Genomic DNA, 25,069 nt, shown 5'->3' with positions numbered 1-25,069 from the left:
ATCAGTTGTATTGAGATTTAAAGTCCATAAGACTTCTCAGTTGCTTTGTAATGCAGACTTGCAAAAGGAAACACTCTTTGCCCTCACAGATATACTGGCCCTCAGAGAGACAAAGCCTGAAAGCTGTGGGCGCAACTTCCCCGGGCTGCTGCCACCTGGTGACGCCGGTCCAAAGGCTGAAATCCTGGCCTGTTCTTCAGGTCAGCTGGCGCCCCAGAGTCTGAAGTTCATTTAGCCCAGCAATGAGACAAAGCAGTCATCCTGCTGGGTCTCAGAGCCAGGAAGAAATCCCAAACCCAAATCCGACACTCCAGCAGAGATGGTCAGGGCTACTGGCCCATGCAAAGAGAGAAATGAAAGACTCTTCCTTTGCCTTCAACGCTGGGAAAGCATCAGCGGAGTCTGAGGTCTTGGGCTCAAGGAAAGATCACTCATCACATGTAGACCGAAAAGATATAAATCTAACCAAAATAGTTTATTGTTCCCTAAAATCTTTGCCAGGTCATCAAAGATCCACCTCACAGAAAATGTCAATCTTCTCCTATAATCAAGTGGGAAGCGAGGCTTCTCATTACTGCCAGGTAGGCCTGAATAAAGAAGGCCAGCTAAAGACAAAATCACAGTTTAGCCGGCGGGTGACTGCCAGGAGAAAACCCAACCGGCAAGAGCTGCCAAGAGCAAACCGAACAGGAGAGCTGAATGTTAGCGAAATGTATGAGAGGAAACTATACAAGGTGAGAATGGTCTGACATGTGAACAGACGGCTCTGAGAACGTTCAACAATTTTGTTCTCAGTAATTATTTTGAAGTTGAAAGAACACGTAAAAACATGTCGGAATTTACACATTTGATGTGTCAATTCAAAAATCCCAAGAAATACTTACAGAATCACATAGGTTGCCCAAATTGATAGTTGTACTTAAAGTGCACTTCCGACACTCACACATAGCAAGCATGGTTTACATTTGAATTTGTGTGTGTGTGTGTGTGTGTGTGTGTGTGTGTGTTTGGGCCTGTCCTTCACAGAGGCTGAAGAAGTTGTCAGCACAGAGTTGGCCCAATAGAGATCGCCTTGTAGTGTTCAGTGACGTCTTTAATGATGTATGTGAAGGCTCACCAGTATTTGGAGGCATCCTGAGGGAAATTAAGGTTTTTCCATTTCCTCTCTACGCACTCGCACATTTTTAGCATGTGCCATCAAAATGTATTCGTGCCGGGAAAGAGAGTCCCTGGTGCATCAGGTGGAAGTAGAACAGTTACTGGAACCTGGTCATGAAGCATCAGGTCACGGGTCATCAGAGGGCAGCATGCCTTGGAGTCAAAAAAATATTGCTCCTATATATGGTGACCTGTGTTTGCAAATGTAATTGTGTTATTAGAATTATAATTTTGCATTTCTTTATACCTTTGAACCTTTGGTGCACTTTGTTTGAAACGTCAGAGGAAACATACTGCCTTAGTTTGTTCAGTTACTACTCATTACTATACATTACAGATATGATTACATTGATTTATTGAATCATCAGTAATTTATTTTGAATACCTTTGCAGATAATATAACGCTTTCTGATGTGGGAACAGTCCTCTGAACTTTTTTTTTTCTTCTATAATCCACTGCATTAACATATACTATTTATGTTAATTGGTTCTCTCCTGGCACTCAACATGTCATACATGAAGTACATATGCAAGAAGTACACATTTATAATATTTTCTATATTGTGATTATTTACACATTTGATTAAATTGACTGAAATGACATCTCTGTCTTTCCGACTGATTCCGACTGATTTGTATATCAGTCACTTAATGGCCAGTCTTCACTGCACTGGACTACACTGCTGGTAAAGTACACTGACTGCATGTCTACATTTTAAGGACAACTAGAATTATATTATGAGATATTACATAGATTTTAATTTTGTGTTTCTTTTAATCAGTCTGAATTGTATGTTAGTGTCTGCGACCTATCCATTCGGCTTTTCCCTTCAGGGGTCGCCACAGCGAATCAACCTTCTCTATCAACATAATAACATTGAGCATCACACCTTCAATTTCCAGTTTCAGACTCATAAGTCTATCTGACATTCTTTTCAACTCCAGAACATTCCTAACAAACTCCTCCTTCAAGAGAACTCCAACTCCATTTCTCTTCTTGTCAGTACCATGATAGTACAACTTAAAGGCTGCTCCTAAGCTTCTAGCCTTACTACCTTTCCACCTGGTCTCCTGGACACACAGTATGTCCACTTTCCTTCTCTGCATCATGTCGACCAATTCTCTACCTTTTCCTGTCATTGATCCCTAATTTCAAAGTCCCTACTCTCAGTCCCAGACTCTTGCCTTTCATTTTCATTTTCCTTCCAAACCTGCCTTCCTCCTCTCCTTCTTTGACCTACAGTGGCCCAGTTTCAATTGGTTCCCTGTAGGTCGTTGGTACCGATGGCGGTCAATGTTTACCCGGTCCTCGACCGATCTGGTGTGATCTGGTTATTAGATTTGAATCACAGGTTTGATATTGGCAAAAGTTTTACGCCGCATGCCCTTCCCGACACAACCCTCTGCATCTATCAGGGCTTGGGACCCGCTCAGGGAGACACTCGCTGCCGCTGCCCTGGGGCTGCATTATGATGGTGTCTGTGACTATAGTTTTTTTTTTTTTTTCTGACTATAAATGTTATAAATAATTAAAGTCTATGGTAATGATTCTTACATTGTGTGAGAAGGATTTTTTTTTTTTTACAAAAATTTTGTTCTTCTTTTGTGAAATTAGTACACATGTATATTAAGGGTTTGATTAAATTTGTCATTATGTTGTTCAAATTGCTACATTTAACAGATTCTTGACCTTTTTACAGAAGCTTTAGAAACAATGTATCTGCATATGTTTTTCTCTCTTTTCATGACACTACGCATTCTCCAAATCCATCATGTGAGGATCCTGGATGTGGAAGAGCAGAGTTTGACAATCCAGTAAACAAAGTTTCTGCATTGGAGAAAGAGTTTACAAGAACCCCACAAGAGAGAAACCAGAACTACTTATTTCTTAACTCACCAGATCTCAACCAATTAAACACCTGTGGGAGACTTGAAGTATTGTGCTTTTTTTTTAACCTCAGAGTACAAAATGAATAACAGAATGTTCTAGTAGCTCTAAGCCCAGAGGACAGAGACATGAACAGTAAGTCTCAAGACTTCACTGTACTACATACTAGCATATCTAATTTCTAAACCACATTTAAGGGTTTTCTAGTCACGACCCTGTAGGGCAGGGGTCGGCAACCTCTAACACCCAAAGAGCCATTTAAACCCGGAAAAGTTACTTTTTGATGTCTAAAATAAAGGTACCACTGTGTTTTGTTGCTTTTTCATATTTTGCCTACCTGCGGTTAAAAGTCTCGACCAATTGGTGGCGTCTCGGCGGGTATACCGCCTTCCACGAGCGTGACGTATATTTTGAGCGTCGAAAAATAATAAATATAATTTTATTCTAATATTTCAAGATCACAGCAATCTTCCGATTTTGAACAAAAATAAAAAAAGGAACTAACACAAATAAAATACACTTCAATTAAATACTTAGAATTTATTTTCCCAAGCCACACAAAGCCGGAGTGTAAGGATGAAAGAGCCGCATACAGCTCCGGAGCCGCGGGTTGCCGACCCCTGCTGTAGGGCAACAGCATATGCTCACTTTTTAGATAGTTTTCTGTGGCGTGGACACTGAACAATTAATCACTCTGTCATGCAAAAAGGCTTAAAAGAGTCTTTTAGTATCAAATACTATGTGACTTTATGTTACCTGCAGGGGTTTGTACATAGATACAACTGAACTGAACTGAAGAAGCCTTTCGGATGAGGAGTGAAGCGTCTTCAAGTGAAGAAATTCAAGTCCAGTTACCACAACAATACAATTTCGACAAGAATACATAGACACAAGTATGAAATATATTATTCTTAGCAGTGCATTCTTTTCTGATTCCGCTATTTGAGCAGATTTGTCCCTGTCAGTATCAAAGAAGCTTAATGTGTTGAATATGTACAAGGAGGTCCAGCAGTTTGAGGAGGAGGTGAAAGACATCGTGTTGGCTGACACGGATGCAGCCACAGAGAGATCAGTCAAATACATAAAGGTGCATGGCCTCACTTTACCCTCTTCAACAGAGACTGAGTATTTGTACAGCTTTTTACAGATTTTCATTTTTATTGTTGTGAATTGGTCTCTTCCTTTAAAAGTAAAGTTCAATATCTGATGTATTCATTTCTGAAAACCATCTGTCTGAACCTTTGATATTGTCTCCTTTTCTGATGGCTTCCAGAGGGAGACACTCTGGCTAACTGCTTCAAATACCTGCTTGAAAGCTAACAACAAGGCACGGAAGTTTAAAATTTCATATCATCATTTATATTAAAAGAATACTGCATGGTACATTTGCCTTTTGCCATTATCCGGAGGCACAATGAGAACATAGATCTCTCTTTGTGTGTGCGCAGAAGAATACCAAAAGTGGCTTATAGTTACCCTATCTCCATCAAGTCATCAGATATCAACATCAGGTACTCCAGACCCTATTATTTATTTTATGAGTTATATCATCAACACATTGTGAAATTGTAACATTAAAATTAAAGACTTTGTGGTTACTGAAGGAAATAAATTGCCAGAATTACTCTCCAACAAAAAACGGTGGCTGCAGTGACAGTGCACAGCATCTTAATGATCTTGTGAAATGGTTTGATTTTTTCAATTGAAATTCATTTAATCCAATTACATTTTAAAAGTTATTAGCTTTTTCATTTTCACATCAGTATATTGTTATTTAAGCATGATAATGATATGCCGTTAATGATCGGCAGCCGCGTGCTCTAAGAACTATATCTTCTTATCTAACTGCGGTCTACTTTTCCAAAAGGTTGTTACCTGCCTTAAAGTATTAAAGATCGAGAAATCAGAATTGAGAAATTATGACAGTGATAAGCAACTGATCTATTGTCATATTTCTTTCTTAAGTATATCTTGTGAAGTATTGATATGAGTTAAAAATCAATCAAGCGTGTTGTTCCTTTACTTTAGTAAAATTAGTAATATGTTGCATAATATTTGTTTTCAGCAAAGATAGTTCAGTAAAAATAGAGAATCAACAGTACAATGTTTGCCATCATCCTGCAGTTGAATTACAGTAGTCAGTTTGACTCCTAACATTGATTGTGTTTATTTCTCGGGACAGTTTTATTTGTCAACTCTTTGCATTTCATAATTTGAATAATAAATTCACCCTGTTAAAAATGAAATGGAAGTATTTGTAATCATGTGTGGCCTTCTGATGATCTTGTGGTAGTTATTATGAACAAGAACGTTATCATACCAGAAAAAAAAAAAAAAAATGTTTTTTTTGTTGTCTGAGTTTGCCCTCCATTTGAGTGCCTTGTGTAAAATAACACAACAATAATCCCATCTGAAAACCTTCCCAAACCTTTGTCAGTTAACTAAGAGGAATATGAGATATATTTGTATTTCAAACTTTGAGAAGTTGCCCAAAGTCTCTAATTCTTAAAACCCTTGCCATAGAAGATTAGGATGATAAATGAGAACACACCCTCCTCTTATTTCTGTCTGCTCTGGACAATAGAAAGCATTCATTCATACAGACGGAACACAGAAGTGGATGGAATAAAAAAAAAACAAAAAAAAAAAAAACTTGAAGCTTTTAGCACATGGGAAAAAAAAAAGTTGAAATAATAAAACGGACTTTTTGTGAAGAGTGACACTAGACTAGACATTGTTAAATAATTTAAAAAAGCAGAAGGAGCTCTTTCCTCTCTAAACACCAGGGGGCAGCAGTGAGCTACTGCAAACGTGGTACAATGCTGTCTTTTCTTTTTTCACTTTGAATGATTTATATTTGCCCGATGAAGAATATAAATAGCATAAAAGAGAGTCAGTGAGGGTAAGAATCTTTTGTAGAAGGCAGTGTCCTGATTAAGGCCAGGCTGAAATGCCAGCATTAGCTGGCAGTGTTGTCGGTCTTGAATACAGAGGCAACACCTCTGGGCTCAAATTTCATGTGATCCCTGAGTCATAATAAAACAATTATATGCTGGTAAATCTGCAATGAATTAAACCATCTGATGTGCTCAAGTATCACAAAGGACAAAAAGATTACCAAAAATTATTGAAGCTTTCTTCAGATTGATACGGAATGCCCTTTGCCCCCAACATGAGTGGTTGCCCCGCTGTCTGCTCCGGCCTAATCAGGGGTCAAAGTCCGCTCTTTGGTTGTCAGCTATAGCAGCGTGTTTTCGTCCCTCTCCGTCAAAGCTCATCTCACCCCGTTAACAACGCTCGATCTTCTTGAAGGAAGCTCGCGCACCACACCATGCTACTTCGGACTCTGGCCCTGCTCCTCCTCTCTGTATCCCTGGCACTGTCGGCCACTTTAGGCCACTACCAGTCTGAGGAAAAGAAGATCGAGGTTCCTGCTGCGGATTCAGAAGAGACGGATGCAGATGTGCCGACTGCCTCTCACACCACAGAGAAGGAAGATGATACAGAGACTACAGACGGTGCAGGCAAACAACCCCAGCTACCTGCTGAATTATTGAAAGTTGACGATCCAGAAGATGACAGCAGTGAAGTAGAGACGACCGATAGCGTTGATGAATCCCCGGTCGATGTGTCGGTAGAAGATACCGATAAACCTGCCGGAGACATGGAGTTGACCGGTAAAGATCTGGTCCAACAGGAGCCTCATCTCAGCCCAATCCAGGCTAACCAGTCACTGAGGAATTCTTTGACATATGACAACGATGACAGGTGGAGCCTGAACTTAATCAGAAATAGTTTCCAGACTGTACACGGCTACTTCGATTCTCTGGTGGAGCTGGTGGGAGGACACGACGGTGTCTGTCAGTACCGCTGCAGATATGGTAAGAGGAAACATTTAACCATCTCGAACATACAAGAACGAGAGCCCACAGACGTTTTATCATAAATTGCAGCTCCCGAGATATTTCCGAAGATATCTACACCTCTATACTCAAATAAACAAATAAAGTGACTGAGTAGAACCAAGTAGGGTTCTTTGGCTGAAACCCTTGGTGACCTTCAGCAGAACCTTACACAAAGGTTCTGCTGAAGGTCACAAAGGTTTTGTTGAACATTTAATGATCTAAGGCCTCCTTTTTATCATTTGGGTTTCGTCTTGAAGGCAACTGGGGAGATTCACCAAGTCCTTTTATATTTCATACTTTGAATTAGTATTCTAATGATCAGGGGTGGTTCAGATCAGATGGGGTTTTAAAGTGTTATCCAGTGACCAATACTCTCTGGCAAAACCTCAGCCACTCAGGAATCTTTTCTTGTGCGAATGAGTTTGAGATTTTTTGTTTTGATCAGTTGTTGATCCAGAACATTTTTTTCCTCTTTTGATATTCTCAACAAAGTGTCATCCCGCTTTTCACAGTTTATCTCTCAAATTCAGTTCTGTCAGTTTCAGCTTCACCGCTATCATATATTGGAACAGATTTCCAGACTGTGATAATTCTATGATGCGTGGATCAGGCTGCTGTTACTGATAGTGATGTGTCCCGAAGGTGGATGTATTAAGTTGCACAACCAATACAGATCCCATCTCAGAAAGTCACATCTTATCTGCAAAATGATAAACAACCAAGAACAGGGAGACAAGGACCTTAACAGTGGTGGCAGTTGTGATGATGACGATGATGATGATGATGATGATGATGATGATGATGATGATGATGATGATGATGATGATGATGATGACCATTCCTAAGATCCCAAACAAAATGATTCACAACTGTTTCCCTAGGTGATCTTCCTCAACCTCGGCCAGGGTATCAGCTTCCAGAGCCCAACGGCTGCAGTTCCTCTCTGGTGGGATTACAGGTGAATGCTGCAGTAGGTGGCCTGCTTATAGCACCAACAGCTCTTGCACATTTTTAACGCTCATTAAGTATTTTGCCTAGAGACACTTGTGTAAAAGGACACTGTTTTGAAAAAAAAAAATGATGCTTTTCTTCTTGTAGCTCAACCTGGGCATCCCTGCAATGACTAACTGTTGCAACCTGCTGGACATCTGTTACGACACTTGTGGCACCAACAAGTACGACTGTGACTCCCAGTTTCGTTATTGTCTCCATGACATTTGCGCCGATATTAAGAAGAGCCTCGGCTTGGGATCGAAATTGCAATGTGAGACGTTGGTTGTGAGACGTTGGTTGTTTGACCATGCATTATGTAAAAAAAAAATACCAATCATATACTTTATATCATTGGTAATTAAAATTTTTTTTTTTTTTTTTTCTTTTTCAGCATGTGAAGGAATGGCAGACACATTATACAACACACTGTGGACTCTTGGATGCAGACCTTACATGAACAGCCAGAGGGCAGCATGTGTCTGCCAGGGAGAGGAAAGAGATGAACTGTGACAGCGGGGCACCTTCCTCAAGTCTTAGCTACAGAGAACTTACAGGAACCAAGAATATTTCCTGGACACTAAATTCATTTATAAGCTGCTTTGGAAAGAGATTACTTCACAAGTGGTATTCTCGCAATACAGAGCCTGACATATCAATGGCGAGTGAATAAGCTTTCTCAGACCTTTTACACTGGCAATACAACAAATGTTAGGCATTTAACTCCGACTTTTACAATATTAATAACCTAATAATGTATATCCTTTATTTTCAGTCCTCCATGACTCCATTACCATTAATTACTTTGATGAGTCCAAACAAAAAAGAGCAGATAGGAGAGATATTTTAGGTGGATTTATTCCCTCCTCATAGTGAGACACAAGATAATTATTACAGCTCGCCCACTTGCTTGTTTGCTTCATTTTAACATTCACATGCTTTATCTGCTCTAATCCTACAAAAGTCACGGTTTGATTTAATGCAACCCTCATACAGCTTAATGTTAAGTTATTTGCTCGTTATTTGTGTTTTCCATGTAAGTAAATGTATGAGTAAGTGCAATAAAGCTGACAATGCTATGATGAAGCGAAGGCAGAATTTTCCTCTCGCACCACGCTGGAATGTCCAGTATGATATCAATCCATTACACTCAGAGCGAATCTATAAATATCATACCAGTATGTTTCAATTTCATGCGTTGTGCAAATTTGTAACCGCTAAATCTTTTAACTGGAAATCCTAAGTAAGCCTGAGAGATACCAGAGACGTTGACCTAGAAAACCATCCCTCATCCCTCACCCTGATTGCTAAAAATGGATAGTTGCCCTAAAGAATTTCTAATAGAAATGTCGTTTACTTTTAATGTTGGTATATTAAACTGTCAGGACATGTGACAGGAGTACACTGACTTGGATGTATCAACCAGAATTTGAAAAATCTGCATCACTGTGACTAACACTGGTCTCAGTATCATACTTACATGCTGTGCAAGAAGGCAGTGCGTACTAATGTTAGTGGGTATCCATATGTTTGGTGTTGTTACAGTCAAATAAAATGAAAAGTCAACTCATTCCAGCTGATTGATAAGCTGCTTGTTTTTTTCTGGTCATTCTTTACTTCATATTGGCATCAGATTTCAGGCAGGATGAAGATGGGGCCTCCACTTAGCACGTGCTGCTCCTGAGACTCAAAGCTCTGAACGTCCCGACGGACACGTCCCCGACATCGCTGAGCACAGCGAGAGTCTCTGGCACCGCATACTAACACCTGACAGTGAAGGAAGACTTGCTGCAAACGGAAGATGATTAGAAGATGAGCGCCGTGATCGCATAAACATAGGATTCATTCAAAGGGTCACATGGTATTCTGTGAGAACAGACAGTGTAATACCGCAGTCTAAACATAGAAGAACCCGCCAGCTGGTTCCCAGCATGTTTTCACTCACTTGGTTTTCCTTGCCAATGAACTTGAAGACGGGGACTTGGTAGTGCTTTGAAAGCTGGTCCTTGGATGAGTACTGAGTGACTGTTTGATCAGAGATGCACCTGAGTGGAGGTCAGAATGAGGCAAAGTTAAATAAAAAGCGAATGTGTTGACGCATGTATTTCTAACATGACGCTTTAACGGAGTAAGCAGTAACACTGTTGTATTTTAAGGAGGGAATCGTGAAAATAGATTAGAGCTATATCAAGTCGCGGGAGCAAAACTCCCCCAGACTCAATAAAGGAATGATTAAATAAAGTTTTCTCTGAGATAAGGAGGTGGGTTCAGATTTTTCAACCCAAAACGTTCCTGCTTTCCCTGCACATTTATCTCCGCCTGAGGTTGATGGTATTTTCACTTGCCATTTTATTGACAAAGTGGAGATTTTCCTGTTCTATAACTTAAGTATTTGACGCTGATCCCTGGCAGAAATACAGCAACCGAATCTCATCCTGTTTAAAGAATCCTACAAGACCAACAGTGTACAACAGAAAGCTGGGAAAACTTTAAAAAGGTCAGTTCATCTAAGCTGAAGAGGGGAAAAACTCCCTTTTGTGGCATCCATATAAGACTATTCAACTTTTATTTACCCGTATATCAGCCTTTCTGTCGTCATTGGAGTAGAATGTAATTATCTGTATCACTCACAGTGCTGACAAGAGACAAGATCACATCTTAATCACAGACCTGGTAGGTTTCAGGCTTCATTACAATGAACTGCTCCTGAAGAGTGTTTGTCTGAAACCGATGTCATCACATTCTGTTATCCACATTTTATCGACAATAAGTGAAGTAGTGGGAAGCTGCTGTTTATCTTTCCAAAAAAATTAATTATTAGTGCTGTGAGCTGCAAAGACGAGATTGCAGTTTCAATCATTGTATTGGGTAGCAGAGGGAAATCTCCAAAATGGAACTTACAGTGCACCAGTAGAATTCAGATCTGAAGCTAAATCTAAAATGTGCTATTTGGAAAAGCTTGTTTATACCGTATTAACCACATTTAACAACAGTAGCTTCTTTATCTCTGGGCTCCCCAGTGATAATTTGTCCCCTTGCCAAGAAGATCGGATTCTGATACCATGTCCCTATCTTACCACGAGATGCTTTTAGAAGTCACCTTGAGTAACCTGATGTGTGATTCAGTCAGTAAGGACAGAGAAATGAGGTGGAACATGCCTTGCGTCTTTGGGGAATTCTCAAGGAAAAATTTTAAATGTTATGTTTCCCCCCTCCTGGCTCCTAGAGTCATTATTTAATCATTATTACATTTTTGTATCTGTACATTCTCTTATCTGTAGGGCTAACGTGCATAAAAAAAAGAACACAATAATTGATGGAATTTAATTATCAACATATTTTGATATGTTCTTATCTAATTGTGACTGTTGTTAAATTTGTTGGATTTCACTTTTGAACAAATAACATTACTGAACACATTTTAAAGAATCTCGGGGAGGATATTTGGATCATTAATTATCTATATCTGTTGATGTTGGCATGATAAGATTTTACATGACACTTCATTAATGTCTCATTCTGTTGCTGGTGTGATTAAATATCACACCCGGAGAGGGAGAAAGTGTGGAAAAACTTAAATGTGTCTGATCCAATAAAGTGGTTTGAAACGAAAAAAAAAAAAAAAAGATATCTTATTTATTAAGCTTACTTTAGCGACATTTTTGATGTGCAGTATAACACATTAAAGCTGATATGACTTGTCCACTTACCCGTCTTTAATGAGGAAATATTTGAGTGCCTGGTCAGCTTTGGGCCCAGGTGTAGCAAAACAACTCTCCACTAAGGCAGAAAGGCCTTCTACTCTCTCCCTGGGTTCCACTCCAAAGAACAGGGAATCGTGAAGGTGTAGCTGTGGTGGAGTGCGATAGGGCTCAGAGAACTCGGCACTCTTGAAGAGCTCCAGGGAGAAAGGGAAGAGGCCTTCACTGTGACCTGCCAGTTCCAGTGCCGAGCCAGGCGGGCTTGCCTGGTATCCATCTGATACATGATACTCTCTTGGAAACTCACAAGTGACCGGGAGCACCAGCTTGCTCGTACGGACAATTATGTCCTTGCTGCTGCCCGGACTGCTTCTGGGATGGCCTGTCACCAGGTTGGTTCCCACGATCTTGTCATTTGTCACCTAGGGGTCACCTTTCAGTTAATTGGAAGTTTTCAGCAGGTAACAAATGGATGACAGAGCTTTCAAAGGTACTGAATGTGTATATTTCTTCTCCCAAAAAGTATCTAATCGTAATCAATATTTAAAGAAAGCGCAGCTTTGTTGTCATGCCGAAGAAGTCTGCATTGTTTGGCAAAGAGATATTGAACATTGTTTCAGAACCAACTGGCCTTTGTCCTGAAGTAACTACATCATGGTGATGATTCTTACAAAATGTACATTTTGAGGTATTTATACTGACACTACGTTAGACACGATGCAATATGTCAATCGAAACCAAGGCTGCAAAAGCAACTCTTCATTCCATGCATGCAATCATATTCCAAGACTGACCTCCACCACGGTGCCACAAGTCTTAAGGCTGAAGCTGAGGTTAATATGTGTGCCGTTGGAGACGCCCCGGCAAGAGGAGTTGGAAAGGAAAAGCTCCAAACCTCCGACCAGGTCCTTAGGAACTGAGACTGTGATAGAGCTGGGATCACACTGAACTGGCACTGTAGTGAGGCAGACATTTACATTGATCATTTATAATACATTTATAAAAAAAAAATAGTTCTTTACAGATGCAAAATATCCAGACATCACTAGATTGTTTACAACCTTTGGGTACTCGAGGAATTTGTGTGATCTTTAGTGTTTACAGCAATCAGTTTAGATTTTTGGGGGGGATCGTTCCATCCATATCCACGTGTTTCACATTGAGTATTGATCAATGATATGTACTTTTCACCATCATCTATACACACCCTGACATGTGTGTTTGTCTTCACCAAGATCCAACCCCCTGGGACAGTGGCACTGGTAGGTGTCCTGTAGCGACAGGCAGTCGTGGCTGCAGCCTCCGTTGTTGCTATGACAGCCTGCTATATCTGCATGAGCCAAGATGGACACAGGCAGCCATGAAGCCCAAGGTTTGGTTGCCTGAGTCAATAACAATTGTGCCATTGTGCCACAGCCATTGTGCAATGTATGAATATAAGTGGACGGATATACCTTGACATTTGTGCCCGTCCGCATCCAGCACACGTCCTGGCCCACACTCACAACGCCTGGAGCCTTTGGTATTCACGCACACTTCGGTGCAGCCGCCATTTTCCTTCTCACACTCATTCACATCTGACCATAACACACACATGTGGCAGTCGGGTCAAATATTAGTTTCAGATGTGTGGTTCCTGGTTCTTTTTTCTCAAAGAGGTTAATACATTTTAAAGGATTCAAAGAGTGAGTTCTTATGACCGAGTGGACTGGAAAAAAAGATGAATGAAATAAAAGACTGTGACAGGTGAGAGTGAGAGCACAGGTGAATGATTGAGCAATGAAAATGAGAAGGAGAGAGGCAGAGTTGGTTGATGGGATCTGGGTTTCAGATCTGCTGGATTCTCGCTGCATGCCTTGTCACCCATCCTTACCGACATCGTCGCTACATTTTATTGCCTCTTTGCAGCCATTCTTTCAGTTTTATGAACCATATTATTATTCAAATTATACTCCACCGGTGATAAATGGAAAAACATGGGATTCTACAGTTTTTCCAATTGAATTCACAAACTGATACAATGTCTTGAATGCCATGAGCCACTGGGGCACCAGAGACAGAAAATAAACATGATTGAGCTTAGAAAAAATAAACACCAAGACATTTATAGAATAAATGGAATCATATACAATAATAGCTGTCACAGTTTGGTATCCCATTATGTTGAAAAGGATTGTGTCAGTTATGCAATAACTGGCATAGATTTTTCAGACCAAAGAAATTGTGACATGAATAAATAGATGTCTCCTATTAAAAATATAATAATAATAATAATAATACAAATGATAATTATTATTTTGTTTTTGCAGAACATATTCCCAGCTTTCCAATCTTCCCCTCTTTATACATTTCCGCTGCACAACTAGTATCTTTCTTTTCATCCTTCCTCTCCGTCTGTCTCACCGAGGCATGTTTGTCCATCGGGACCCAGAACAGTTCCAGGTGCACAGAGACACTTCGACGCAGGGCAGTTCGGACCTGCGCAGTCTACCTCATCGCAGATGTCATAGAAATCTGCACGGCACACATAAACAAGAATTAGCACAAGAAAATGCAGAATTAATCAGCTATCCCCTTAAAAGCTCACTCACAGCCACAGTAGGCATGGAAGCAGACAGACGGTCGGGGCAGGCGATACACAAAGTACCCCCCAACACAGGCCTTCACGTCTACAGTGGCGTTCCATTGGCAGCAGTTGTCACCGTAGCTGGCACACGCAGGCAGGGTGACGATGCCGTCTTGGAGATGGGGGTGGGTGCCGTTGAGCCAGATGGGCGCGTGGGTGCCACAGTGATTTTCGGAGATGCAGAACGTTGGCATTGCATCGCCTGCCATGCCTGTGAAACGGTACCACTCTCCAGACACCTGACTGTCACAAGACAGCCGGCCAGATGACTGGTTGATGTGATATTCTGTGTTCCTCCAAGGTTCATTCAGGCTGATGTAGGCAGAACACGGGTCCAGCACTGGGAAGGCAAGGGAGGGACTGATTAGTTGGGCACAATGTACATACTGTACTTGATAAAGTGTTTATATTCGAAAATGATGATGAGCAGGAGAATCTTGAGGGGTTAAATGTTATTACAGCAAATAAACTATCCTGATTAATGTGGACTGCTTTTCTTTTTCAGATTTAGATGGCATCAGAACCAGAGGACATTGAAAATGAAATTGAAATGAAAATGTAATTAAAGTGTCCTATTGATTTTTTGGTCAGGAAGGTGGGATGAGCATTTTAGACAAAATATTCATCATGATATTCTCATTCTTGTTAACAAAGAAACATCATGTGTCAGTTGGATATCAAAAAAAAAAAATATATAATACCAGATATGTAGCCTCATTTCACTAATATATTATTTATTTTGGATGCAACATAGTGGCACATAAGAAATATGACAGACAATTTTTTGGGTAAATCCCTGATTTTCTCAGCTTTCTTTTAACCCAAGTTTAAAGGTATCGTAGAATGTATTTTTCTTTTTTTTTTGCTTTCGATTTTCAGAATTATTTTTTCGGTAACTAAAAACGAATTTATATTTTGAAGGATACTTGAACTATTTTGTGTCCGGATGGGAAATCATGTATCAAAATCGTTGACATGTTAACACTTCTGCCTCACAGCAAGAAATTCCCTGGTTCAATTTGGACGGGGCTGTTCTGCGTTCCCAGTGTCCGAGCAGGTTTTCTCACAGTATTACATATTCCTGCCACTGTCCAAAAACACGCAGAAGATTCATCGGAGACCAGAAATTTGCCGTGACGCGGGAATGAGAGTGAATGGTTGTATGTCTCTATATGTGGCCTTGTGACTGACTGGCGGTCGGTTCAAGGTTTACCAAACTTCTTGCCCAATGAGACATGAGATAGACTCCAGCCTCCTGTTGCCCTGAATGAGTGACAACATAAATTGATATAAAATAAAACTTAAATTAAAATATCCCAGTACAATATATCAATTGATGGCTTTTTAAGCCCTTACCTTTGAGAATGGCATAAAAGGACAGAGGTTCTCAATTTATGTTATTATTTATTTGCCAAGTTTACATTTGGTAGCGCACTAATGACTGTTTAAATGTCTGCACATTCAGTTTTCACATGTAAAAGCTCCATCTTTTACCGAAATGCCAGCACTCATCAGTCAGGTAGACAAATATGTTATTTTTGTGCATGTAAGATCAAATGCAAAACCTTAGTCAATGGTAATTGAACCAAAAGGTGTCAAGCTCACAAAGGCTCTTAATAAGCCGAGACTTGTCAGGCTCATCTGTAACTCTTTCACTGCAGTAGCAGAATCGGAATGTCAACTGAGTAAACAAAGTGCAGAGAACAATCAATAGGCTCTGCCCTTTTTGTGCCTGCTCAACAGTGTAATTAAAAGGCAGGCGTAAAACATCGGAAAAGAACAAGACATGGGGGATGATCGGGGGAAAGTGGACATGAGTTTGAATGGAGTTAATCACAGACAAACACGGGAGAAGAGAGACAGTTGTGGGGAGGGGGCATCACTCTCATCTGGCCAGACTAGACAGTTGACAGTACATGACTATTTATTAGAGAAGTTATAACCTGACTCCACGCTTCCCTGTACCCTGAAAGAGTCATTTCACTGACACCGAGTTTGACCAGATTTACCGAGAAGGGGACGGTTTCATCCCTCCGCCTCAGCTTTCAAGAATAAACACTAAATCTCAGAATCTAAATTGTGTTTTGAGCAGATTTATTGCCCCAACCTTAGCCCCGGGTAAAACCTTATATGTACACCATCTAATCTAGATAATAGATTACATTTTTTCTTTTAATTATTTATTAGATTATACTTCTGCACACATTTGTCCACATTGACTGCAAACATTTGTTTGTTCCCCTTGATTATTGGTAAATGTTGGATTTGTAAGTTCTTGAAACTGGTAAATTGATAGACAAAGTGTGCTTGAGGCCAAAGGCATTATGTTATGCCATTGAATACATAAAGAAAAAAATACAAAGAGTCCCTTTTCATTTGTCTGTGGCATTATTGTCTCAGCATTGGTAATAGTGTTATTTTCCTCTTAAAGAAGATGCAGATGAATCTACTGAGCTTGAGTTCTGGGGGAAACACAAATTATTGGTCTGTTCCTTCATACCATTAAGTACTTGGCTGAGTGCTAAATGTGCATTATTCAAGGATAGAAATAGTCAACAAGAAATGCAGTACTTACCACGGTTTAAATTATTTAATGGTCAATTCAACACCAAAAAAACCCCACTGTCTTATTTAACTGTCATTCACAATAGAGGTGTACTTTTCTTGTGTCCTGAAATTACATTGAAGAACCGTGCATTCAAAAACATTTCTTGCCAGAGACCATGGCCCAGTTACTAAGAATGATTTGGAGATTATATATGAGCTGTTGCTACATTGAATACATATTGATGGAACATAGTCTCTAATAAATGTTATGACACTTAGTGGTTGAATTATTCAGATGTAATGTTTTTGTACTTTGAAATAGTGCCACAGGATGAACTGCATCCAGTCAAATTGTTTGTAAGAAAGAGTCAGACATCTCCGGAGGTGATCAGTCTAGAAATCAGCATCTCACAACACAGAGAGAAAAGAGATTAATTGCATTTTTGGTAGGAATTAAGTTTGACCCACTTTTTAAGTATTTCTGTCTCTACACAATTTGTGGTCTGTTGTGATACATTATATTGATACATCTTTAGATGAGGAGAGAAATGTTTCAAACTACTGGATTGTTGGTCTATTACGTTTAAAACTTGAAGAATATGGTTTATCTTTTAGAATTATAGTTGTTAATGTATAAAAAAGGACCTGCATAACTGTGATGATCATAATATAACATATTTCTGACTATTTTGAGAAGAAATCTATGAGCTATACACTCACCCAAAGTTGAAACTGCAACAGCTTCTTGAAGCAAAGCAGTGACCCCCAAAAATATCATCATGGATTTTCTCATTGTTAGAGAAAGAAGTCGAGTCCTTTGTGTATCTCTAGGTGCTGTTGACATTTTCTGCTTTTAATAGGTGGCCCTTATCTGTGTCTTTTACTGGCATGTCTTTCTCACCTTGAACTGTTGCCCCTCGACCCCCCCCACCCCAACCTCCATCCACAGCCTCAACTGTCCAAAGAGGGAACCATCCTGCTATTGTCTCACACAGACCAAAACACTTTATTTGAACTCTATCTTGTTGGGAAGAAGTATTGTCGTGCGATTCTCTTGCATGTAATCTTTTTTTTTCATCTAGACTAGTTTAAAAGGTGCACCAATGTAATCTGCATCAGCATCAACCCAGTCAATTAAACCTGCTCAGTGTCAAATTGAATAATTTATCTCTCTGACAGACGACACCTGCAAGTGGAGATAAGTTTTTCTCATCTAACTCCTCGCGAGGCTTCCAGACTAAGCCAAACTCTGGATGTGGATTCTGGTCACCCAAAATAACCCTATGCTGACAATTTTTAACTCATTGGTTAATGGAGACATAAATGGAATTAATGGAGACATTAATCCAAAAGATCAGTTGGAACGTGACTTTTTCTGTGATTTTTCCCAGGGCTATTCTTTGCCCTCTTGATTCCAGGTCTCAAGAGTGCAAGCAGATTCAATTACGCCAATCTCATAAACTCACTGTGTATAAGTAACATTGAGAATGTTTTTTAGTTGTTTTTTTTTTTTTTTTTCAAATGGTCATCTTTTTCTTTGATGAAATTCTCCTCTAAATCTCAGCAAGAACATTTATTTTTAGGGCTTACTATTAACCTCAAGCCAAATAGGTTATGCTTTGATGGTCATGTTATTTTTCTTTTCGTACAGTCATAATATAGTGGTTGAGAGAGTTTTATAATGACTGTATATATAATCAATCTTGTGCGGGAGTATTGAATCAGTGATGTGTGACCTGGCTCAGATTACAAATGCATAAAACACAAAAATAATACTTACAATACATGCAATAGATGTGTTTAATCGTCTGTGTGACAATCACCCCCTTTAAAACAAGGTGACATTGCTGATTCCATGACATGGAAACAGCTTGGACGTGGACACTATCTGTGTTTGGGTTATCCTCTTATCTTTGTTTTACATTTTAGGTTATCAGATTTCTTTTTTTACTTTGTTTTGAAAATATATTCATACAAATTATGGATAATATAAACAGAAGTAATTAACAAAAAGGAAAGAGTGCCAAAGGGGATCAACAGTTCCTGTTTGTATATTTTCACCGACCCATTTACACCAATTACTATTAAATTTATTGCTTTTGTGCTTCTACCCTCAAGTGTTTATCCGGCTTTAATTCAAAGTTTAATTGTTAATGCAGTTCTTTATTTTCATATCACTGGATGGGTTATCATAAACAAATATTTCTCTCATTCATTTTGCTGTCCATTGGGTAATAAAACAAATATTGGGCAGGCCCAACGTCCTTTTTTGGAAATATTATGGAGCCTCATCTGAGTTTTCCTACCCAATATTTTCCTTGGTTTTGTCTTGAATATTTTCTCATGAGCTTCCTCCTCTTCCCAGACTGTTAATTCACGGCACATTTTCCGAGGCTTGGCTCAACAGCAAGGGGGTTAACATCTGCCTTGGCATGTTATAGGATTCAAAACACAACAATATACAATATGGAGCTGGAAACAAGAACCTAATATCAGTATTGACCGTGAGCCGCTGGTAAAGAAAGGGATCAGGTGCTTTCTAACTTTTTACATCTGTGGAGGACTGGCGACTGAAGAACTGAAATATTGAATTTATACAAGAGAAAAGCAGGAAAAAAAAAAATTGTTTGTAAAAAATATTGGAAAACTCAAGGATTAATTAAAATGTTTGAAACATTTTTTTTTCAAATCATTTAGAAGTAATCCTTTTGGCTGTTCCCTTCACGGCTCGTTGCAGCAAATTGCCTGCCTCTAAGATATTCAGGGAAAAAAATAAGTTTGGTAAGAACTCACCTGAAAATATGCAGCTCATTAGAATTCGAAACTGAAACAAAATTACCTTTATTTCACTGGTTTGTTTCAAAAGGGGGAAAAACTTCAAAGATTATTTTGTACTTTGTAATTAAATTTAGTCTGTAGAAAGAGGGGGAAGTTAACATTTCTCATATCTACTGTTATGTTAATGTGCAGAACACCTACTGTATGCCATCCTTTGGATATAGGGTTTAGTTTTAACATGGAAATTAAAATTGAGCCTATATTTATGTTTCAAAATTAAATTTGCTTTAGTCAGTCATTAAAAACCAGATCCCAATTTGACAGATTGATTTCATCTGTACTCAAACCTTTCAGGCCTGAGTGATGAACATCCAATTTGATCTTATACATGTCACTCAAGTATGTTTTGTTTCTTTTTTTTTTTAAGATGGTGACACAGTATTGTGACTCTCATGCTACAAGTTCAGTTGTTTTCCCAGCAGGTTTATCTTGTGGGATGTCCTGCAAAGGAACAGGCGGTCAAGACCTCCGGAAACTGCTGCTTGTAAATAAGTGTTGCAGCATGTTGATGACGCCATCGTCGAACTGGGCAAAACAAAAAATGTGAGCCCAACCACTAGCTCCAAAAACTGGATAAGGATTTTATTGATAATTGAATTACATCTTTTATACATATTTCATAAATGATACAGGATTTGCCATGGTTTTGCCAACATTACAGCATCATGTCAACAGAAACACAAAGAAAAGAATAACCAAATAAGAGGTCAGACTGGATTTCAAGATCATTTCAATCCTGTATTTTGTTTCTCTCTTAAAGCATTTTAAACAAATCTCAAGTGCAGACAAAGGAGATCTTCAAAAACACACATTCAAAACAGAAAATAATTATATGATTTTGATTTAGGAGGAAAAAAAAAGCTGTGGGTAGATGAAAATTACGGGCAGGAAGGAAGAAAAAAAAAAACAGTGCACCTGACTTTCCCCTTCAGAGCCAGAAACAGAGTGTTATTATCTGAGGTCAGAGAGCCTCCTCTGTAGGTGTGGTGAGGAGTTGCTGAGTTTCCATTTACTGGAGGGGGTTTATAAATGCAAGCTGAGAGGGGAGTTCAGGGATTACATAGGTTGATGATGGCTGAGGTTTAATGAAGAGCAGCTGGTTGGCGAGGGATTGAGCCAATTTGGCTGGGCAGGTTCTAAGGATGCAGCCCTGTTCACTGCCCTTTTATAACTAGTAATCTCTACAAACAACATTCTTAAATTATCTTTGCAGTTTGATAAATCATTTTTTTTTATTTTTACATAAGTTCCCATGTAAACATACATTCATGCAACACCCTCTTTATAATAAAGTTCCCTATATTTGATATATTTTGTTTGTTTTTTTTTCTTTTCAAACAAATGAAAAAGGCATTAAGAGGTGGATGGTTTGATTAAAAAAGAAAAAAAAAAAAAAAGGAAAGAGGAGTTCAAAAAGCATAGGTGAAGAATGGACTGCAGTCAGAGGTCTGAAGTCTCACCAGCCACGTTAAATCTCCAAGGAAAGGGGTTCACTCTGGCCATAAGAATGTGAGTGTGTGCATGTGTGTGTGTGAGATGCCCAATTTAGGAGAAAAAAAAGAGGCTGATACCTGGTGTAAGATATGATGTGAAGTGATGGTGGTTATTAAGGTTATTGATGAGTACCTATTGAGCACAATTGATTCACCAGCACTTAGATTCAACAAGACACTTCCCTCTTCAAAATACTGAAATGTCATGTTATTTGTTCAAGTATTATAAATAATGTTTCTTAATGATATTTGCCTGCACCTATTAATCATGAATTATTCTAAAGGCATCATTTCCTTGGAGATAACACACACACACACACACAAACATACACACACAGAAACAGAATTGACAAAATCCTGCCTCGAGATCTGCATGTATTGCTCTGTATCTTATCTGAAGTCGTGCATTTTTAACAGAAAATCTGCATTTAAATACAAGGATCTCGTCTGTGGGATTCAGCCAACTGTCCTCACATAAGCTGGTGTAGATGGCATGATGAGACAACGCTGCGCTTCTCCTTTACGGAGGTGACACAAAACAGGATGCTGCTTTGAGAACATGAATGGACGCATCAAAATGAATGGAGGAGAATCCTCTCCCTGAATGAAAATTTACATGACCGCAGTTTATTCAGTCACTGTCCAAAAACAAAGGATAACACCAACATATGGCTTCTATTACTGTTGAGAGAACCAATCAGGGGATGACACTTCACTTAGATGTAGCAAAAAAAAAAAGTTGAGTATAAAATTGCAATAATGCTCCTACACATTCACAAATTTCTACTGAGAGCATACCATGGCATGCAGTCGGCCCTGCCTTGCTATCGAAGGAGCAGGGAGACATTACAGCAACAGTGGGAGGAGAAAACTCAATCTGGGAAAAGCCTTATTGAATCGAATACCACAATGCCTGTTTAGGGGGGGGGTGGGCGGTCTTGAATTGTGGTGCCACATTATAACGTTCCAAACCTGAATACTGCAAAGCACATTTCATGCTGCAAAACAAATGCGGTAAATGTAAGATGCTAGAATGTCATATGACACCTGTGATACCAAAACTTTCAATATGAGAGAACGCAATTGTGATGATTACACACAATGGAATCTTTCTTAAGAGCTAATTGGCTTTAACAGGGACAGTTCAACCAGAAAAAGAAGCATAAAAATATTTTTTCCTCTTTCTTTTGGTGCTTTTCAGCCTTCATTTTTAGTGTGAGCAGCAAGTTTTTGAAGATACAAGCCATCGAAAAGTCTATACTCTCACAATCTCCTTTGGCTTGGAAGAAAAGATGATTCGCAAATTGTACCATTTGTCTCAAAGCACAGAAAAAGAAGTAAAACTTAAATTTCTCTCTCCTGATATTTTGACCGGTTTACTCAAAACGATCCAGAGACTATAAGCAGCAATTCCAAGTTGGCCTTTTATGGGTAGAGAAAATATTCCCTTATAAAACTGCTGACAGTATTGTCTCCGGATGATCCTGTGTAAGCGTGTCCTGTTTTCTGCCTGGTTGCACTACCCCAATTTTTATTCCTCCAAATGTAATCTGTGGCACTTTGAGCAATGCAACAAAAACCCAGTGGCATTGTTTTCAAGGGAACATGGATATTTATGTCTCTGATTTCTCCAAGATTCAGCCACTTACAGCAGCCTCATGGACAAATAACACTAAAAGTAAGAGGAAAAGTATGCCTTTTTAATTTTGGATCAATTATGCTGTGAATAATCTCCCCCCAAAAAATAAATTATGTCTAAAATCCAATATATTTAACAATGACCCATTTTTGTATTGGTTAACAAGTGGATAACATTTTAAACCCTTTCAATATATGAGGCCTTTTCTGGGTTTACAACATGATCATGAAGTAAACTGCATTCACCACAGATAACTATGTTGTTTCCCAGAAGACAAAAAAAAAAAAAAATCACACACAACCTCTCACGCACAATCTTGATATAATTACTACAGAACAAAATATTGTTTATAGATAAAGATATGAAAGTGATACTTGATATGTGTGCATTCGAGAAAGAGCACATTGGACTGTTGCAAAAGAAACTTTTAGTATGTAACTGCCAGATTAAATATAAGCAAGCGCCTCCTCCCACTGAGAAAAACTAGCCTCTGGTCATCTGTTTATTTGATTGTATACATATCTATTTATATTTTTCTCATAACAAATATACTATGGCTTTCAAAATAAAAAGTGCCAAAATATTTTTTGGAATAAAAGAACACACAGTGATGTTGTTTTCGGTAGTACTGTCATACTTGTGAAGAACAGGCTGCTGATATCCACAGGAAGAGGAAACAAGGGGCGCCGCCTGCTGTCATGTCTCCATCCTGCGATTGGAGGCAAACTCCCAGCAAAGGTTACACTGGGAAGGACAGCTGACTGTCCCTCTCTGGGGGCGGGGGGGCTCAAGGAGGGAGAGGCGGCAGAGATTAGCCACAGGAAGACAAAGGTCTCTGATAGTACTACTGCCATCAGCCGCAGCCATATGGGAGGATTTCACTGTAAACTTTAATGTGTAAAGAAACTCTCCCTTGAGCCTGTACCAGCTAAGAGTAAGTGCGCACGTGTTCACAGTTTGACTGATGTGCACGGTTGCGTCAACCAGCAGAATGGCAGGAGGTCAGTGTGTGAGCAGCCCCTGGCCCACACACACTCAACAATGGCTTCCTGTCTGCTTGCCCTCTGTCCTTGAGTGTCAGGAGATGGAACAGAAATTGTTTGCCCCCCTGGAATAACCTGCAGGCTGCGCCTTCAAACCTGTAATGAATCAGCGACGCCAAGTTCAATTCCGTAGCCATCGTTGTCCTTTTCATCATCCCTACCATTGTTCCTCACCAGGATTTGTCCTGGAATTTTACACCATCGTTCCCTCTTTTTGCGATTTTCTTCCGCAATTCAGACTGGAGTCCATAGTCAGAAAGTCAGAAAAGTAGAAAAAAAAAAAGAAAAAAAAAGAAAAAAAAAAAGGAAAGAAAGAAACCCTCAGTCAGGAAGGGGATACGGCGTTTGGGTGAGGGGGGGGTAGCTAGAGGAAGGGGGTGGATAAGGGCGAGGGAACAGAGGGGAGAGATTGCAGGAGTGGAGAGAGAAGGAATCGCTCCTCTCGTCAATTTTTATCAGCGGTGAGCTGTTGGACTGGGAGCTGGAGCTGGAGCGGGTCTCTAAGACGCTTCAGATCCAATTCCACCTGGAAGGGAAAAACGATATGAATGCAGGCTGATCGATGTCCGTTCCTTAGTTTAGATTTCAAAAGAAAATAATTTGCAAAAATGAGTTAAATCTGATCCAGAGATTGTATTGCATGTGTTAGTAATTAATCTGATCCGCTTTAATTTTATTGCAGGTAAAACCTCAATAAAATTGAATATAATTAGTGCAAATTCTTGTGCTAATTTCCCCATTCTTGCATTCAAGCACAATTAAAAAAAAAACACACATCACATCCTTCCAAGTCTGAGGCATGGGTATTTTTCAGAATATCTTCCTATTTTGGTTAATGCATGGTTATCTTTATGCTGTATCTTTGAATTCATATTTTTTATTGATATTTAATGAGCATCTTATTATTTCCCATTAGCCATTATTATCTATTCTAATTCATATTACACATTTTAGCATATTATTCAAGCTTTAATTCTGTTCATTTTGTAGAATCATTAATCTCTAATGAATTGATAATAATGTTGGAAATCTTTGCAAAAGCATGCAATTCCACTTTGAAATGTGTTTCTTAAGTTTGACTTAGGTCCTAATGTAAAAGGAGTTGTTTACCCAAATAAGGAAAAAACAGTTAATGTACAGACAAAAGGCCCATAAAATACTCCAGGAAAACTTTGCAGCTTTGTCCATAAAATCTGAAAAGTGTTGTTAATTACATTTGAAAATAATACAATTACTGGAAT

At 39.2% G+C, this 25,069-nt stretch overlaps 3 protein-coding genes across 4 annotated transcripts in view; 1 reads left to right on the top strand and 2 right to left on the bottom strand.

Moving 5' to 3' along the window:
- Positions 1-6,013: 6,013 nt before the first annotated feature.
- pla2g12b (phospholipase A2, group XIIB) lies at positions 6,014-9,511 on the top strand. Of its 2 annotated transcripts, none has more exons than XM_086167492.1 (4): positions 6,014-6,927; positions 7,833-7,921; positions 8,050-8,215; positions 8,336-9,511. In XM_086167492.1, exons 1-4 carry the CDS (start codon positions 6,378-6,380, stop codon positions 8,452-8,454), a joined length of 924 nt encoding a protein of 307 aa, XP_086023618.1. In that variant the 5' UTR covers positions 6,014-6,377; the 3' UTR covers positions 8,455-9,511. The 2 variants fall into 2 exon arrangements, with proteins under 2 accessions (XP_086023618.1, XP_086023625.1); XM_086167499.1 differs by having other exon boundaries at positions 6,019-6,927; positions 7,833-7,909.
- A 42-nt stretch (positions 9,512-9,553) lies between these two features.
- Positions 9,554-17,674, bottom strand: oit3 (oncoprotein induced transcript 3). The gene is made up of 9 exons (XM_086167477.1): positions 17,536-17,674; positions 14,234-14,608; positions 14,046-14,156; positions 13,097-13,219; positions 12,850-12,972; positions 12,437-12,597; positions 11,652-12,064; positions 9,887-9,986; positions 9,554-9,729 (listed from the first exon to the last, which is right to left on the bottom strand). Exons 1-9 carry the CDS (start codon positions 17,657-17,659, stop codon positions 9,571-9,573), a joined length of 1,689 nt encoding a protein of 562 aa, XP_086023603.1. The 5' UTR covers positions 17,660-17,674; the 3' UTR covers positions 9,554-9,570.
- Positions 17,675-20,214: 2,540 nt separating this feature from the next.
- mcu (mitochondrial calcium uniporter) overlaps positions 20,215-25,069 on the bottom strand; it is a 59,303-nt gene continuing 54,448 nt past the window's right edge. The window contains exon 9 of the mRNA XM_086167465.1: positions 20,215-24,354. Within this exon, the coding sequence (XP_086023591.1) occupies positions 24,274-24,354 (81 nt within the window). The 3' untranslated portion in view covers positions 20,215-24,273. The remainder of the gene's footprint in view (positions 24,355-25,069) is intronic.

Source organism: Fistularia commersonii, chromosome 2, assembly GCF_037954325.1.
Source record: "Fistularia commersonii isolate RoL2024-O1a breed Wild chromosome 2, RoL_Fcom_v1.0, whole genome shotgun sequence".
Lineage (NCBI taxonomy): Eukaryota > Metazoa > Chordata > Actinopteri > Syngnathiformes > Fistulariidae > Fistularia > Fistularia commersonii.
Note: the sequence above shows the minus strand (reverse complement) of the source record. Positions and strands in the feature narration are given on the sequence as shown.

Bases quoted from the DNA above. Each gene is read 5' to 3' on its own strand.
- oit3 (XM_086167477.1), bottom strand. From the start codon at position 17,659: ATGTCAACAGCACCTAGAGATACACAAAGGACTCGACTTCTTTCTCTA. The intron at 12,973-13,096 runs GTATATCCGTCC...TGGCTCATGCAG, and splicing joins GGACGGGCACAAATGTCAAG to ATATAGCAGGCTGTCATAGC. The intron at 12,065-12,436 runs GTCAGTCTTGGA...GGTGACCCCTAG, and splicing joins CTTGTGGCACCGTGGTGGAG to GTGACAAATGACAAGATCGT.
- pla2g12b (XM_086167492.1), top strand. From the start codon at position 6,378: ATGCTACTTCGGACTCTGGCCCTGCTCCTCCTCTCTGTATCCCTGGCA. The intron at 6,928-7,832 runs GTAAGAGGAAAC...CTGTTTCCCTAG, and splicing joins TCAGTACCGCTGCAGATATG to GTGATCTTCCTCAACCTCGG. The intron at 7,922-8,049 runs GTAGGTGGCCTG...TTCTTCTTGTAG, and splicing joins GATTACAGGTGAATGCTGCA to CTCAACCTGGGCATCCCTGC.